This window comes from Carassius carassius, chromosome 12 (genome assembly GCF_963082965.1).
Source record: "Carassius carassius chromosome 12, fCarCar2.1, whole genome shotgun sequence".
NCBI classification, from domain to species: Eukaryota; Metazoa; Chordata; class Actinopteri; order Cypriniformes; family Cyprinidae; genus Carassius; species Carassius carassius.
This window is the reverse complement of record NC_081766.1, coordinates 30681355-30700248: the sequence shown is the minus strand read 5'-3', so window position 1 is coordinate 30700248 and position 18894 is coordinate 30681355. Positions and strand designations below refer to the sequence as shown.

Here is an 18894-nt window from a genome sequence, read left to right as displayed (position 1 = left end):
ATCAGGTGTGTTTAATTAAGGCTGAATCCAAACTCTGCAGGACTCCTGGCCTCCAGGAATTAAGTTTGACACCCCTGATCTAAAGGAACTTTACAGTATGTGAAAACTGTAAAAATGGTTTCACATATTTTTAAATGAATATTTTGAAATTCTGATACACTTCTGAAGCCAAGCCACATGAATTACCTAAGTGTTGTTTATAGGTTTATCTTATTCTTATTACATGGCTCTGTTGAATACTTGATTCTGATTGGTCAGTGTGTTACACCTCTGATAACAAAGACTCATCTGGGTAATGGATTTCGGCGCTATACTCTTGATAGGAACAGTTTTTTACAAAAAATAAAAACAAAATCCTGAGGTTGAAAACAACATATTTCTCCATAAACTTTATATTCTGATTAGAAATGTTGAAATTGCAACAGTAACCAAATCACGTTCATGGCATTTTCTCCCTATGCAAGCTGTTAGCTGGCATTTCTGATTAGCAGTTTTGCACTCAAAGCATTTCACTCCAACCCACATAATTACACGAACTTCCATTTAATAAGCATATTTTGCCAAAAGATCATTCATGGAAATCAGTCTCTGAAAACACTCTGTGAGCTCGTCAACAGTAACTTGGATGGCTTAGCAAAGGCTTAATTGAGTTTCCTCCTGTGCATGAAAGCACAGAGCCACACTTACAGTGATGAGACACGTTGCTCAGGCTGTCTGGTGTGGTGCTGGACGCTTGTGTAGGACTGTGCTCTGCTGTAGTATTAGAAGAGACGGCCGGCTCCTCTGGACTCGAGGTGAGGAGTGATGAGAGAGTGGTTTCAGCCATACTGTCAGACTGAGATGTCACTGCTGAAGGGGACTCTGGTGCCCGGCCAGCCCCTGTCTCCATGGTGATGTTGATGGAGACAGCAGGTGTGAAGGCAGTCTCATTTTGCACTGGTGGTACAATGATGGGAGAGAGGTTAGTCATAGGGAAATAAAAAAATGCTGCCAGTAGCCACTGACTTCCATAGTATGGAAAAAATATTATGGAAGTTATTGGCTACCAGCAACAGCGTCTTTACCAACATTCTTCAAATGTCTTCTTTGATGTAAAAAAAAATGTTTACCTGGTACACATTGGCGTGTGTCAGGACTGAGCTCCTCGCCATCAGGGCAAGCGCAGGTGTATTTGGGCGAGTGTTCACTGATCTGAGGAGCTCGCAGACACAGGAAGTCACAGCCTCCGTTAGTCACGCCGCTCAGGTTACAGCTGTCAGGAGCTAGACACACACACACATACACACACACATACACAATGGTTAATCATCCTTCAGTGGAGATGCGTTTTCATTCTGTGAGCCACATGGGTCAAATACACTTCATCTTCAGTCGGTGGAGCCTTAAACTATGATTAACTGTAAGCTGTTCACACTTATTGCTTTTGGTACCAGATTAAGGACAAAATACTTTAGATGCTTATTAAAACAGAAATGCCAGGTGTGATGGATTACAAAAGGAACAAATACGAGGGTGGATTTCATAAAGTGGATTAAAAACATGATGCCGTATGCCAAGTCAACATTTCAAAAATGGACTTCAGATAAATAGAAAAAGCAGAGTTGAAGTCCACACACCCGCAGGCTGGCTCAGCTCGTGGAAAACCACTATATCATGAGGGTCATTGAGGTGCTCGGCAAGACTGGTCACATCTTGTCCTGTGAGTCTGTTTGCACTGTAGATGGCCTCCTTCTCACGGTCTGTCCAGTACACGTGATCCTAAGAAACACACAAAAGTCAACACAAGATTTTGTCCTTAAATTATGTCATTAATAACTCACCCTCATGTCATTCCAAACCCCTAAGACTGTATGTACGGTACGGTATACGGTCCATGTCCAGAAAGGTAAGAAAAACATCATCAAAGTAGTCCATGTGACATCAGAGGGTCAGTTAGAATTTGTTGAAGCATCGAAAATACATTTTGGTCCAAAAATAACAAATTAGGACTTTATTCAGCATTGTCTTCTCTTCCGTGTCTGTTGTGAGCACGTTCACAACACTGCAGTGACGCTGATGACGTGTTGTCTTTGTTATTGGGCGCACCAGAAAACACATCAGCAGCGTAATACGTCAACATCGTCGTGAACAGTACACCGAGCATACAGTTTCAATGGAGGGACAGAAAGCTCTCGGACTAAATCTAAAATATCTTAAACTGTGTTCCGAAGATAAACGGAGGTCTTACGGGTTTGGAACGACATGAGGGTGAGTCATTAATGAAATAATTTTCATTTTTCGGTGTACTAACCCTTTAAGAAAAGAAATCTGCTAGGTGGTTCCTAGGGTGTCTTAGGTGGTTTCTATGGTGTTGGTAGGGTGTTCTAGGTGGTTTTAGGGCATTTCTAGGTGAAACTGTGGCTTTGGTTTTCTTAGTTGGTTTCTAAGGTGTTGCTAAGGTGCTATGGTGGATTTTATGGCATTGCTAGGGTATTTTGAGTGGTTTTAGGGCATTTATAGATGATAGCTAGGGTGCTGTGAGGGTAGCTAGAGGATTGCTAGATGGGTTCTATACTATTATTGGAGGGTTTTATTGGGGGGGTTTATTTACATACAGTCAGCAAACATCACTCAGAAAATAAAGACAAACCAGGCAAAGCATCTCTTCATCTGCTTGCATCATAGATATTGAAGTTTGATTGAAGCAATAAAAATCAATTCAATAAAGAGCATCCTACATTAAACAATATCTACATAGTCTTGCACAAGCACTTAAGCTGCTAAGAAAAAGATCCACATTAAAAAGTCCCACATTGTTTTCTGTAGGAGCTCTGTTACTGGGGTGAAATCCACAGCAGGATTCTCTGTCCAGCAAGACCTTTAATTCTGCGGCTGATGTGTAGGTGCGTAAGACTACAGCCCTTCAGCATTCAGCCCTGCTCTGCTGTGGGAGGAAGCCAAACTTAGATTAGTGTGCTCACCACTACTTGAGCTGTGCTTGTGTGAAAATACTATAATCTTCTTTCTTCCTATCATAACTCTGCCCAGGATCCATCCCTACGTTACCTTGGAGACCGCTGAGCTTAAGCAGCAACACAATAAAGGGAACTATCTCACATAAAATACAATACATCACTGAAGTAGGTTGTTGAACATTTATAATTCTGAGCATGTTTCAGATTTACATTTAAAGTGGCTTTAGAGACAGCTTCAATTTCCACAGTCTTCCACAGCCAATAACAGCCACTCACCTAAAGATGGCATTTATATACATGTTTTCATTAAAGACACTATATCGCCCAGGGAAACTATATTTACACCAAACTTTGGAATAGTAGTGTAAATCAACACAATCCATTAGAAAGCTACACCACCAGTAAAAACTGCATAAATCTCTCATTTGCTTTCATTAAATTAAATATCAGAATTATATTTGCTTTCCTGATATTGCCATTGGTTGTTGAAAAAACAATAAATATATTTTTTTAATTCTATTTGTTTAAAATTTGGCTCTGAGCATTACTAAAAATGTAATCTGATCTTGATATGCTTGATGTAGCTTTTGATTTATGAAGGGAAAAAAATAGATCTGGACTACATCACTGGCCAGAGTCCTACAGCTCTGAAAATGCTGCTATATTAATAAATCATAAAGAGAAAATAAGAAAGGCTTTAATACTATCTCGGCTGTAGTCTCACATAGCCAGACCTTCAGACTGATGGCTAAAGGTCTGGAATTCATGGCAGCTTTCATTGGCTAAGGCCCGCCCATTAGGCATGTCAAACAACCAATCATAGCTCGTTTTGTCATAGTCACGTTTCGGGGTGTGGAAATGTCGCCACAATGATGTTCGATGTGTAAAACTCCCGAACGTATTATAACGTTTCTGTGACGCAAACTTTAAATATTTCACATACTTTTGAGAATCCAGTGTTAAGTTGATCCTGATAAGCGCTCGTTGTCATAGTTGTAAACTCAACGGCTTAATTTTTTCGTGATGGGGTTTGGCGTCGCGGCATCTTTGTTTGCAGGTAAGAACATTAAAGAATGCGACACGTCTACTGGAAATCCTGTATAATTCAACCAATACGACGAAGACTTCGAAACTCCTGAAGTGTTTCCATTTTTGTGTGCCAGTAGCCAATGGTCCATGACGTCTGAGGCTGAGACTAGTAAGATACTGACCACACACACACACTTATTTATATACGCTCCAGTCGGCACTGCCTGTGTGTAAGCGATATGACCAGAACTTCTCAGCAGTGTGAGTGGGAGTTATTGTTAAGTGCTGGACAGCCTTGAGCAGCGGTTAAATTCACTGTAATGGGCTGAGTTTACAAAGGAATTGTAGAAGCTGAGACACACAGATATTTAGGAGACTCACTCACCTCGAACACAGCGAGGGCATATGGATGGCCGAGTCTCTCGCTGGAGGACAGGATGACTCTGCGATGGGCCCCGTTTAAATCCACACTGCAGATCAGGTGCAGTTTTGAGTCCACCCAGTACAGGCGCTTACCAACCACATCTGCATTCAGAGACACAATGCTACTGTCAAACAATTCACCCTTACTGATTCATATAGAGTGCATAAAGCTCAGCCATTTTAGACATCTCAATAACATTCCTCTTTCCATAGAGCACCAAATAACAATCACCAAGTGTGATTCCGTTGGGCCACTCGATGTCCTCAGACACCAGCACCTGTCGATCTACACCGTTCATGCCAGCCTTCTCGATCCTGGCCCTGATGCCCCAGTCAGACCAATACATGAACCTGTGAAAACAACCCTACTGTTTTTGTTTTTCACCAAAAATACATTAAAAATGCAATTCATACATACTTGACCTGAATCCAATATGATTTCTGAACTAAAATTGATTTAGATCATTTTTTTGTTGAAAATGTTGCAGTGGTACAATTGTCCTTGAGAAAAGCATAATTAAAATACTGTTATTCTTGGAAAGATAACTTTAAGTAGTTTGATATATAGTATTTTTATTATTTATTATAAAAATATCATAGTGATATCATGTGACCAACAATGTCATAGTAAGTCTTGTATAATATCGGACAACTTGACCTGTTTATTAGTAGGCAAGTAATAAAAAGCAGTGCCATTTTACCATAATTTCTACACTAACTATTACTATTATTTCTAACTATAATATTTATTAATATTTTGAATTGTCTTTTATATGTTTTCATTATAAATTTTAAGTTTTAGCAAGATATTTTTTTAAGATTTCTATTTAGTTTTAATAATTTTTTAAATTCTAGATTTAGTCATTTTAGTACATAAAAAAAAATTATTTATAATTTTTAACAATTTTCAACAATTCTGGTGTTTTTCATCTAATATTTATATTTTGTGTTATTTCAGATTTTTTTTTCAATAAACACAAAAATATTTTTGTATTGTTTTAGTTCTCATTTTAGTTAATAAGAACACTGTGTGTCATGGGGTGTGACTCTCCAAAAATATTATAGATATTTATAAATGAATGATTCATGAGAGTTACAAAAATGAAAAGAAAAAAATAATAATAATAATACTAATTAAATATAGGAAAATATATTAGCACATTTCACTTGATGGTTGCACATCACATTTTTAAAGCCGTTAAATTTAAACTTTTTTCCAAAGTAAAATAGATGTGTAAAGGATTTTTCTCTTTTTTTACTGTCAAGACTCTTATTTGACAATGACAAAAGTCAAGACCAGAGCAAAAGAACAATTTTGTGGCATTCACTATTGTAAGCAAACAACAGCACAATGAATGTGGCGGTAAGGTTATCTCTATGGATTAACAGAATTCAGTAACATTTCCTCCACAACCTCTATGTGCATGTCACTGAGAGCTTCTCTTATCATCTCAGTGACCTTTAAATACAGTCTGGTCTTTTGTGGTTTTGTCATTTGGATGGCAGTGATGTGTCCGATAGCTGCTCACCCTCTCTCTGGATCCACAGCGATGGCCCGTGGTTCGCTCAGATCGGTGCTGATCAGCACACGTCTCCTGCTGCCATCCGCTGAAGCCACAGAGATGGTTCTGTCACCCGAGTCGGTCCAGTAGAGGTTGTGTTGGACCCAGTCCAGTGCCAGACCCTCAGGGGAATTCAGATCTGATTTGATCAGAGTAATGTGTCGAGACGGGTCGCTCGCTTCGTGGATGTACGCACTGCGGAGACATGCAGACATTTAGAGGCTGTGCTACTAGACACTGAGTCAAACAGTCAAATCACATGACTTCAGTTGTGATTGTTTTATACATAGTGATAGAATGAGGAAAAATCCTCTGTTTTGTCATTCTCATCAAGCATTTGTTGCAATATCCCAAAATTTACATAAAAATACTACCATTCAAAATTATTTTAATCAGTAAAATAGTTTTCAATGTTTTTGAAAGAAGTCTCTTATGCTCACTGAAGATGTATTTATTTGATAAAAAAATTACAATACAATAGTAATATTGTAAAATATTATTATAATTTCAAATAACTGTTTTTTATTTTAATATATTTTAAAATATTATTTATTCCTGTGATGCAAATCTGAATTTTCAGCATAGTTACTCCAGTCTTCAGTGTCACATGATACTTTAGAAATCATTCTAATATGCTGATTTGCTGCTCAAGAAAATGTTTTGAAAAACCTTTTGGTCCTTAATATTTTTGTGAAAACTGTGATACCTTTTTTATTCAGATTCCTTGATGAATACAAAGTTTAAAAGAACAGCATATATTTAAAACAGAAATTTTTTGTAACATTAGAAACATTTTTATTGTCATTTTTGTTCAATTTAATGCACCATTTCTGAAAAAAAGTATTATTTTATTTAAAAAACAATTACTGAACCCAATGAATTGAATGTCAGTAACTGCCTTTTATGCTTTAAAAAGTTTTTTTTTTTTTTTTGCATTTTGCATTTTGAAGTTTCCAAACAACAGGTTTTTATATATCCTGAAAAATGTGTCAGTGGAAGGCCCACTAAAATAACATCCTACTTTTGGAAAAGGTTTATTGTTGTGTTTTGCATATTGTTTCACATACATCATGTATAAAAGATAGAAGACCTATATAATGTGCAGTATGCAATAAACCTCTGGTTAGTTACTAACATAATCTTTATCTGAAGCATGAGTTCTATTTTTAATTTATGCTGTGATTCTGGACGGTTTTAACTAAAATCACTATCTAATCCTCAGTGCTTCTCTTTACAGATCTTCACATGATCTGAAGTTTTCATGAGTGCCACAGGTGTCTAAATGAATGAATGGCCCTGTAGGGCCTCAACTCACCCCTCAGCCTTCTATTATCAGCTTCAGTATCATCCCAATCTAGTTCAAGCTCACAGCGGAGCAGTTCTGGCTAATGACTTTGGACTTTATCCTCACTTATAAGTCCAAAAGAGACAGACGATAGGCAGAGAGAGAGAGAGAGAGGGCAGGGGCAGAGTACTGCCATTTAATAAGATAGCACATCATTTTGGGCAGCCACAGAGGTATCTATTATTAGGAAAATGAATGTACCAAATTAGCAAGATCACATGGAACGTGCAATCAGGAGGAAAGGGAGATGGACCATGAAAAAATGAGTCAAGATGTTCTTTGCACGTTTTAAATGAATTTGTAACAGGGCAAGTCTTTCATAATGGCAAGAGTCAAAACCTTTCCTGTATTACATTACACCTAGTGTTCGACCTGCTGTCTACACAGGGCACTTTGAAGGGAGAATAAGCACTGTAGGGTCGTTACAAACATTTTCAAAGGGTTTCAAATGATGGACGATTCACTCTCAAAATTGGTGATATTAAAAAAGTCTATCTATCATTAACGTTTTAATAAATTTAACCCCATGGTTTTTTGCTGTTTTTATCATTGCTGCTGATATAATGCTTAAAGTCCTTTATTGTTTGTTTGTTTTTTTATAATGTAGTTTTAAAAGTTTTAAAAGCCCACACACATTTAATTCACAAATACCTGACAAATTAATTGACAACAATAAAGGTAGCAATTTATTTTACTTTCAAGTTTTGTGCGTACATACTATGCATGTATCATAGTGATACAATAACTGGGTATTTAGTTAACCCTAAACCTACCCCTAAACCTTACCTTAACCCATGTAGCTACTTATATTGCCAGTACTTTCTTAGGTACAGTGGGTGCAGAAAGTATTCAGACCCCCTTACATTTTTCACTGTTATATTGCAGCCATTTGCTCAAATCATTCAAGTAAATTTTTTTTCCTCTTTCCTCATTAATGTACACACAGAACCCCATATTGACTGAAAAACACAGAATTGTTGACATTTTTGCACATTTATTAAAAAAGAAAAACTGAAATATCACATGGTCCTAAGTATTCAGACCCTTTGCTCAGTATTTAGTAGAAGCACAATTTTGATCTAATACAGCCATGAGTCTTTTTAGTAAAGATGCAACAAGTTTTTCACATTTTTCTGGATTTGGGGATCCTCTGCCATTCCTCCTTGCAGATCCTCTCCAGTCCTGTCAGGTCGGATGGTAAACGTTGGTGGACAGCCATTTTCATGTCTCTCCAGAGATGCTCAATTGGGTTTAAGTCAGGGCTCTGGCTGGGCCATTCAAGAACAGTCACAGAGGTCATTAGGGTCATTGTCTTGTTGGAAGGTGAACCTTTAGCCCAGTCTGAGGTCCTGAGCAATCTGGAGAAGGTTTTCATCCAGGATATCCCTGTACTTGGCCACATTCATCTTTCTCTCGATTGCAACCAGTCGTCCTGTCCCTGCAGCTGACAAACACCCCCACAGCATGATGCTTCACTGTTGGGACTGTATTGGACAGGTGATGAGCAGTGCCTGGTTTTCTCCACACATACCGCTAGAATTAACGCCAAAAAGTTCTATCTTGGTCTCATCAGACTAGAGAATCCTTCAGGTGTTTTTTTTAGCAAACTCCATGCAGGCTTTCATGTGTCTTGCACTGAGGAGAAGGCTCTTCTGCCCCAATAGCTCAGTTTGGCCGGACGGCGAGCTCTAGGAAGGGTTCTGGTCATCCCAAACGTCTTCAATTCAAGGATTATGGAGGCCACTGTGCTCTTAGGAACCTTATGTGCAGCAGAAGTTTTTTTTTTGTAACCTTGGCCAGATCTGTGCCTTTCCACAATTCTGTCTCTGAGCTCTTCAGGCAGTTCCTTTGACCTCATGAATCTCATTTGCTCTGACATGCACTGTGAGCTGTAAAGTCTTATATAGACTGGTGTGTGGCTTTCCTAATCAAGTATAATCAGTATAATCAAACACAGCTGGACTCAAATGAAGGTGTAGAACCATCTCAAGGATGATCAGAAGAAATGGACAGCACCTGAGTTAAATATATGAGTGTCACAGCAAAGGGTCTGAATACTTAGGACCATGTGATATTTCAGTTTTTCTTTTTTAATAAATCTGCAAAAATGTCAACAGTTGTGTTTTTCTGTCTATATGGGGTTCTGTGTGTACATTAATGAGGAAAAAATGAACTTATGAAATGAATGATTTTAGCAAATGGCTGCAATATAACAAAGAGTGAAAAATTAAGGGGGTCTGAATACTTTCCGTACCCACTGTACTTAAGTACATTGTAAGCACACGTAAAGTACAACCCGAATTCCGGAGAAGTTGGGACGTTTTTTAAATTTTAATAAAATGAAAACTAAAGGAATTTCAAATCACATGAGCCAATATTTTATTCACAATAGAACATAGATAACGTAGCAAATGTTTAAACTGAGAAATTTTACACTTTTATCCACTTAATTAGCTCATTTAAAATTTAATGCATGCTACAGGTCTCAAAAAAGTTGGCACGGGGGCAACAAATGGCTAAAAAAGCAAGCAGTTTTGAAAAGATTCAGCTGGGAGAACATCTAGTAATTAATTAAGTTAATTGATATCAGGTCTGTAACATGATTAGCTATAAAAGCTTTGTCTTGGAGAAGCAGAGTCTCTCAGAAGTAAAGATGGGCAGAGGCTCTCCAATCTGTGAAAGACTGCGTAAAAAAATTGTGGAAAACTTTAAAAACAATGTTCCTCAACGTCAAATTGCAAAGGCTTTGCAAATCTCATCATCTACAGTGCATAACATCATCAAAAGATTCAGAGAAACTGGAGAAATCTCTGTGCGTAAGGGACAAGGCCGGAGACCTTTATTGGATGCCCGTGGTCTTCGGGCTCTCAGACGACACTGCATCACTCATCGGCATGATTGTGTCAATGACATTACTAAATGGGCCCAGGAATACTTTCAGAAACCACTGTCGGTAAACACAATCCGCCGTGCCATCAGCAGATGCCAACTAAAGCTCTATCATGCAAAAAGGAAGCCATATGTGAACATGGTCCAGAAGCGCCGTCGTGTCCTGTGGGCCAAGGCTCATTTAAAATGGACTATTTCAAAGTGGAATAGTGTTTTATGGTCAGACGAGTCCAAATTTGACATTCTTGTTGGAAATCACGGACGCCGTGTCCTCCGGGCTAAAGAGGAGCGAGACCTTCCAGCATGTTATCAGCGTTCAGTTCAAAAGCCAGCATCTCTGATGGTATGGGGGTGCATAAGTGCATACGGTATGGGCAGCTTGCATGTTTTGGAAGGCTCTGTGAATGCTGAAAGGTATATAAAGGTTTTAGAGCAACATATGCTTCCCTCCAAACAACGTCTATTTCAGGAAAGGCCTTGTTTATTTCAGCAGGACAATGCAAAACCACATACTGCAGCTATAACAACAGCATGGCTTCGTCGTAGAAGAGTCCGGGTGCTAACCTGGCCTGCCTGCAGTCCAGATCTTTCACCTATAGAGAACATTTGGCGCATCATTAAACGAAAAATACGTCAAAGACGACCACGAACTCTTCAGCAGCTGGAAATCTATATAAGGCAAGAATGGGACCAAATTCCAACAGCAAAACTCCAGCAACTCATAACCTCAATGCCCAGACGTCTTCAAACTGTTTTGAAAAGAAAACGAGATGCTACACCATGGTAAACATGCCCCGTCCCAACTATTTTGAGACCTGTAGCAGAAATCAAAATTGAAATGAGCTCATTTTGTGCATAAAATTGTAAACTTTCTCATTTTAAACATTTGCTATGTTATCTATGTTCTATTGTGAATAAAATATTGGCTCATGTGATTTGAAAGTCTTTTAGTTTTCATTTTATTACAATTTAAAAACCGTCCCAACTTTTCCGGAATTCGGGTTGTAAGTGTAAGTGCATGTACTGTAAAATAAAGTGCAACCAAAATAACATACTGAAAATATAATTATTGCAAAAAACAACAACAAACAAACAAACAAACAAACAAACATTTGGGACATCATAAAAACTGCATAAAAATATGCATTAAAACAAGTAGTTACTGATGTTCCATTCATTAAAAGTGCATTATATTACATTTGTTTAAATGTTTATAGTTTTGTCAGTTTTTTTTTTTTATTTTATAAAAAATTTTTTGGCAAGAATTGATCAGCTTCAGAAAGTTGTGCAAAAATTTGAACTTGTACATTACCATGAGGGGTCTGCAAGTTTTTTTTTTTTTTTTTTTAGAAGAAATTAATACTTTTACTCAGAAATGATGCATCCAATTTATCAAGAGTTCCAGGTAATACATTTAGGGGCTTTACACAACAAAGTTTTCAGCTAAAAACGGGAAACTTTTTATGCATTTTGAATGTTCATTTACACGACAATGGCGTAAAGTTTTTGAAAAAGCCACCATTATCGTTTCCGCGTAAACACCAAATAGAGGGAATCTTTGAAAAATTGTGACATCATGTGCGTGCATAGTACTTGTTATGTAGACATGAGCAGTACATGTCGATTTTAAAGGCAAGTGCGAACAAACATACACAACAATGGCGGAGTACATGGTACTGTTGTTCCTGCTCAAGAGTTTGCTAACGCTTCTTCAGCAAAGTGGGGATTTACCTCACCAATATTACAACCAACAGCCGAGACACATCATATACAACATATAATTGTCACTTCCCTACAGGTACTGTTTAATAACAAGGTGACAGCGCCAACTACTGGCCTGCTATACATAATACAGCATTTTTGTTCCAAATAAGCAGCAAAACTGTTTTCAATATTTGTAATCAGAAATGTTTCTTGAGCACCAAATCAGCATATTAGTATGATTTCTGAAGGACCATATGAGGCTGAAAACTGGAGTAATGATGCTAAAAATTCAACTTTGTTCACAATTAAAATGGAATTACATTACATTTTAAAATAGATTTAAATGTAAAACTTATTTTAAATTGTAATAATGTTTTACAATAATCAAATAAATGCATAACATACTTCTTTCAAAAAAAAAAAAAAAAAAATATTACTGACCTCAAACGTTTGAGCAGTAGTGTGTATATAACATACAGTAGATATTCCCATGAAACATAAGCATGATCACTTCTGAATGGAATACTCACATAATCTCTGTTTCAGTAATATTTAAAAGGTTTCATAATTGCTGTTTTTCAGCCTCTTTGCACCTCATTTTAATTAATTTCACTAGCGATAGTGTTATCTTGAGAGTAACGGTCTGACTGTGTGAGAGAGGGATATGTAAATAAATTGAGCCATATCTCCTGAGTTTAAAATAATTAACACATCACAAGCATGTGAAGCAGCACTTTGCTGTAAAATGAGTCCTGGCTCTCATTGTAATGGCCACGGCTTCCTTTTAAGTGCTCAGCTAAACCGCTTCCATATTTACAGCATAATATCCAAAAGGTCAAGATGAGGTCACCTGTATATTTTGTGCTGAAAACGGTCACACCAGTACATGCGGTTGGCAGCGACGTCGATATCAATGGCCACTGCGTTTTTCTGAGTTGGAACCACCTGTGTGTAGTCCCTCTTCACCAGGTCAATGCGTCTGATCTCGTGCCTGTTTGTGAACATCAGATAAGGGCTTTTTCCTAAAACAAGCACAAAGACAAATGATCACAGACAGTTCAGAGATGACTCGATCTCGAAACAAAGAAAAGCTTTCTGCCCAGGATTACCAGTATATACACATAAAAGTGTTTTATTATTTTTAAATATAATATTGCTTTAAATAAAATATAATTTATGAAAAAAATTATAATAATTATAATATAAAGCACCAAAGAATCATTGACCAATATGTTTTCAGAATCATTAGGGTACGTAAAAAATTAAGTTAATGTTTAAGCACCATAATATATATATATATATATATATATATATATATATATATATATATATATATATATATATATATATATATATATGTGTAACGGTTCACAAACTTCACGGTTCGGTTCGATACAATACACTGGTGTCACGGTTCGGTTCGGTACGTTTTAGATACAGCAAAAATAAAAAAATGGCAGATAAATTTCCTTGATTTTTAAAAAATGTTTTATTTATTAAAACTAACAAAGTATGTTTTTTTTTTTTACATTGAACAATGAAAGAGCTATTCTTTACCCATCTTCTATGGTATTTTCTTAGCAGCATACTGTATAAAACAAAAACAGCTCCTTATAAAAAAAAAATGAAAATGTTATATTAGTTATGAACAAATACAAAGATGTAACTTTTTATATGGAACTCTATAACTCTTTATATTGAGTGTGTTTTTACTCAATTGGTTCTCTATAGGGCTTATGTTTTTTGGAACAAAGCAGGAATTACGGTCTGTCTGAAATGGGCTCGTGAAGGAATATTGTAACGGGGCTAAATTCCATTAAGCATGTTCTTAAAACCTACGTTTTCCACTACAGAGTAAGGCGCTCGCTCACTCAGTACGCGCTGAAGGCTCGTTGCAAAATGGCTAATGCGTTTAACAGACCAGAAATAGAAGATCCTCCAATAACCAACAGGTCTGGTGTTTGGGTGCACTTTGGATTCCCTGTAAGCTATAATTGTGATGATAGAATGAATGGTAAATAGTAAGGTCTCATATCCGCGGCTATAACGTAAATGTAGCCTACCAATCGCCGTGGTGATGTCTTTTGCCCTGTTTGAATCCGTTGGAAATGTCTGTCTAAATGCTGCGGGCATAGTTTGTTGCATGTATGTTTCTCCCTTTTTCCGTCTATTCCCAGATACTGACACGCTAAGGTGATGTCGGCGTAAATGAGTTGACATGTTTCAAGTATTCCCGCTGGTGTTTTTTTTTTTTTTTTGTATTCCCGCTGGTGTAACGTTACCCTAGATGCGACATATCGTTTTTTTTATCCACCACTCTCTTACCATCAACATTATAGCTTACAGGGAATCCAAAGTGCACCCAAACACCAGACCTATTGGTTATTGGAGGATCTTCTATTTCTGGTCTGTTAAACGCATTGGCCATTTTGCAACGCGCCTTCAGCGTGTATTACTGAGTGAGCGAGCGCCTGACTGAGTAGCCTAACATAAACATATAAGTTGGTGTTTTTTTCTTCTTCGGGGGTGTCAGTGGCGTTGCCTGTTACGTCGTTTGGGTTATTGGCCTACCTTGTTGAACGCATATCATTATATTTCAAAAAAAATTTTTTTTCCAAATATAATTAATTAGTCCAACGAACCGTTCGGTCCATAATGCATACCGCGTACCGAACCGAAAGCCTCATACCGAACGGTTCAATACGAATACGAACAATATAGAATATATATATATTCTATATATATCAATATATATCTATATCTATCTATCTATCTATCTATCTATCTATCTATATATGTTGTATATATATCTATGTCTATATTGTACTGTAAATATTTTATATTTATTGATATCGATATATATTAATATCGATATTAAACTTAATTTTTTTTAATATAATTATTTAACATTATAATATCAAGTCAAGTCTGCTTTATTGTCAGTTCTTCCACATGTACAGTACATACATACAGAGAATTGAAACTGTGTAACTCTCAGACCCATGGTGCATACAGATAACACTAACATTAGAGCCTAAAAATCTAGATCAAATAAAATATATAATATATAATTTATTACAAAAAATTATACAAAATTGTAATATTGTGAAACTGACTCCACCAGTGGCTCTGTTTGTTTTGAGTTAAGTTGCAAAAGTGTTGTATCAAGATATCTGCTTTGCCTGTTTGACAATGATTTTTAGATTGCCCTCTAAACTTGGATTTGTTTGGCTCAGTAAATAGTCTTATAAATAGTGTTAATACAAAAAAATGGGGACAGTAAGGAGTCTGATACCATTTCGTTTGTAAAACCTTTTGATCTCTGGTATGGGCTGTACTTTATTTTATTTTCTTTGGGTTAAAAAAGGTTTTAAAACTAAGAACATTTTGTTTGTTGTTTTGGCCTTGCTATTTTTTTTTCCATGCACGTCCTTTCATGTTGCACTTCTTTCCTAGACGGGGGGATAACAAATAGACTACACACACACACACACACACACACACATACATATATATATATATATGCATACATACAATACAATATATATGAGAGAGAGAGAGAGAGAGAGAGAGAGAGAGAGAGAGAGAGAGATGTTTGTATAATATATATAGTTCTGCAAGCAACTAACTAGCATAAATCAACCTGGAAATGTCCTTTATTGTAATGATAATGAAGAAAAAAAAAACAATTCTCTGCTGAGGTCAGAAATCATAATAAACCTGTTTTTTTTTTATAGGAATGTCTTACCCTCAGCTTTGCAGGTCTTGCTTACGGGGTCCATCTCATAACCCAGGTGACATTCACACTTGAAATCCCCTTTCAGATTAATGCAGATCTGACTGCAGGCATCAGGGTTCTCACACTCATCGATATCTGTGGAGTAAACAGATACATGTGGCTGCAGACATGCTCACTCACTCAAGATGGCTGAATATCATGACTACATTGTACAGTATATAGGAAAAGACTGTCTGTTATGACTTGCTATTGTTTAAGGGCAGATTTTGCACATCAAGACCAAACTAAACTAAACATGCCTCATTTAAATTTAGTTCCCTTTCAGTTGGTCACTCTCGACGTCACATCTGTGACCAATGAATTGGTATATCGCTTCGATAGACCAATCTACTTTTAGTGTAAACTAAACGAGCCAATGCACATTGGCATGCAATTATTGCATCCAGCTGCAACTGATCACAATGCGAGTATAAAAAGGCAGCAGGTGCAATGCATACCAGCTTTTCGCTTCGGAGCCAAGTGAAAACTTTGTTCTGCTCTATCCAGTGTCTACAAGTGAGCTATGAGTTTAATGCGCTCTTGAAAGCTTCTGGTATTGGCGGTACGGTGCTTCAGCGGCTGTCGTTCTGTGTCTAGTGGGTTGCGCACTTTAGGCTGCACTACCCCCCTGTTGTGCTACAAGTGGCCAGTTCCCCTCATCACTAAAAGAGCTTCACGGGTGCGTCTTTATAAAGACGACTGATAATTTTTATAAAGATGCCGTTTCACCCATGCGTTACCTGGCACCGGGTGATGTTCACGATCGCAATTAAATATGCTGAGGTGGATTTTGTGGATGACTCATGTTCCCAGTTAGGGAAGATGACCAATTTAGAGCTGCATACAAGGCTTCACTACCTCCAGGGGGGCGGAGTTCTGTTGCTTCTGCCGTGATCTAAGGCTCGTCCTGGCGGCTGCCAGATGGAAATTACTTCCAGCAGTAGCACGGGCTGTTTGAGGGTTGCAGTGGTGGCAAACCCCTCAGAGAACCAACCCTCATGGGCCCACTACTCCTCTAGCACCTACGATCCAGTTGGGCAGCCCATGGAATGCGCTGGGCCCTCTTCAAAAACCGTACCAGCAGTACCCAGCAGGGCCCCTCCTGATGACCAGATGTCAATCACTGCATCGGAGGGAAAGCTCTCTAAGATTCAGCTACACTGCCGACCTTCGGGATGGTGGCAATGCCTGAATCGGATCCAGACATGACAGCTATGCTTTCCCGGACCACAGAGAAGGTAGGGCTCGATTGGAAACCTCCACAGCATCCCGAGCCTTCTAGGCTGGACGGTTGGTTTCTCGGGGTGGCCCTCGCTGGTTCTCAATGCCCCGTCCCAGTGCTGAACTGCATGAGGAGCTCACCAGGACACAGATGGCACCTTTTACTGCCAGAAACTGGCCTGCTGGTTCCTCCTCCTCGCCACCCTCGACGGAGGTGCATCGAAGGGGTATTAGGCGATTCCCCCCTGTGGAGCAGTAAGTAGCGATGCGACTGTGTCCTAAGGCCGCCTCCTCCTATGGCGTTACAGCAGGTGCACCAGGCTAAGGCACTGAAGGACCTGCACGAAGGTGGTCACAATCCAGCTGTTCTGAAAGAGCTCCAAACCACCACTGACCTTGTCCAGTGGACCAATGTCCACGATTGTGGTCCAGGAACGCCACCTCTGGCTGTGTCTGGCTGACATGAGGGACACCAACAAGGTACAGTTCCTCAACGCAATTACTCCAGGAGCACACGGAGAGTTGCGGACGGCTCAACACCAGACCTCCTCCTTCACCAGCCGGCAGCAACGGGCGGATCGAGAGCGTCAACAAAGGCCCTCACGCACCCTCTGCCAGCCTTTGGAACCAGGTAAGCATTGCACAGCATACTCAGACCCTCTCTGGTCTGCCAACAAGCCGCCCGAGTTGGGTCCCTGCACTCCACCTCATTGCCCTACTGTGGGTACAGCATTGGTTCCACTGGTCCTGCTTGCACAGTATCTGGGTGCCTGGCTTGCGCCACCCAGCCTGTCTTGCTGGATTCTGTGGACCATCAGCCTCGGCTATGCGATACAGTTCACTCAGCGTCCCCACCAGTGGTGTAGCAAGTCAGCCCCGAGCCTATATGCAAAATTAAATTGTATGGGCTACCCCAAACGTCCAGCTCGGTTCACTTTACCTAGTCCCTATTGTTGATTTTTGTGAAGTAGATAAAGTTACTTGGACCGTGCATCACAAGCTGTTTTATTTATGGTATAAATTCTTGGAAATAATATTTAATGTTTTCAAGTCCATTTATTATTTGTAGCACGCAAGCCACCCAATAATCGTTATTTCAAAGTGCCTACTTTAAATTTTATGATAAAATATGTAGAATAAAGTGTTTTTATGCTCTTTAATTTGTATTGAGATAATTTGCCAGAAGTGGCATATGAATAAATTATTTTTATTCTTTAATATTTGCAGCAATAAATAAACATGAATATTTGAATGCATGTTAAAAAAAATCAGAACAACTTAATACAAACAAAATGTCTCATGAAATCGATCAATCCAAGTTTAAAAAAAAAACGTCAATAAATCTACGTTTTATTGCTGTTTTTCATGTTAAATGTGAAGAATGACAGGTTGGATGCTTTTTTTTGGCAGAGAATATGTGGAATTTTCACATTGACTTCACACAATATAAAATAATAAAATATCCACATTTTTACTATATTCCTAAAATATTATGATGTTAATCTTATTTCTTTATTTTTCAATGTGGCACTAAATTGCTGACATAGACTATATTTGAATGCAAACAAACTTTTGGCACAGTGGCCAAAACAAACAAATAAACAAACAGCAACAAAACAAGTAAAAATGTAAATAATAAAAATAGTTAGGGGATATTTGAATTATTTTTTAATAAACTAGTGTTTTCTGAGTCACAAAGATGGATTTGACAATCCTGACTTGCCATCTCCTCAACTTAACGTGCCTTTAGAGAGAAATGCCTCTTAACGGATTACATTATGAATAAGTTTTTGTTTTTGATTTGAATTATTTCATTATTAAAGTAGCCTAGTAATTCAAAGCATTTTATAGATATGTTTATCATGTCTATATTTTTTTACAAACGTTTCTTTACGTTTTGTTGATATTGCGAGTGCACACAAATAAAAGTATACAGTTCCAAATGATGTATACTCTTACCTTTATTAGCAAAAATGACAGTGTATTTTT

The 18894-nt window shown here is 38.0% G+C and overlaps 1 protein-coding gene across 2 annotated transcripts in view; it reads right to left on the bottom strand.

Moving 5' to 3' along the window:
* Positions 1 to 18894, bottom strand: part of LOC132155211 (low-density lipoprotein receptor-related protein 8-like) — an 86723-nt gene that overhangs the window by 1860 nt on the left and 65969 nt on the right. For both annotated transcript variants that reach the window (XM_059564074.1, XM_059564075.1), the window contains exons 9-16: positions 15655 to 15780; positions 12757 to 12928; positions 5936 to 6163; positions 4639 to 4757; positions 4369 to 4508; positions 1617 to 1758; positions 1110 to 1262; positions 688 to 936 (exon numbers count right to left, since the gene is read on the bottom strand). In XM_059564074.1, coding sequence (XP_059420057.1) covers positions 688 to 936; positions 1110 to 1262; positions 1617 to 1758; positions 4369 to 4508; positions 4639 to 4757; positions 5936 to 6163; positions 12757 to 12928; positions 15655 to 15780 — 1329 coding nt within the window. The remainder of the gene's footprint in view (positions 1 to 687; positions 937 to 1109; positions 1263 to 1616; positions 1759 to 4368; positions 4509 to 4638; positions 4758 to 5935; positions 6164 to 12756; positions 12929 to 15654; positions 15781 to 18894) is intronic.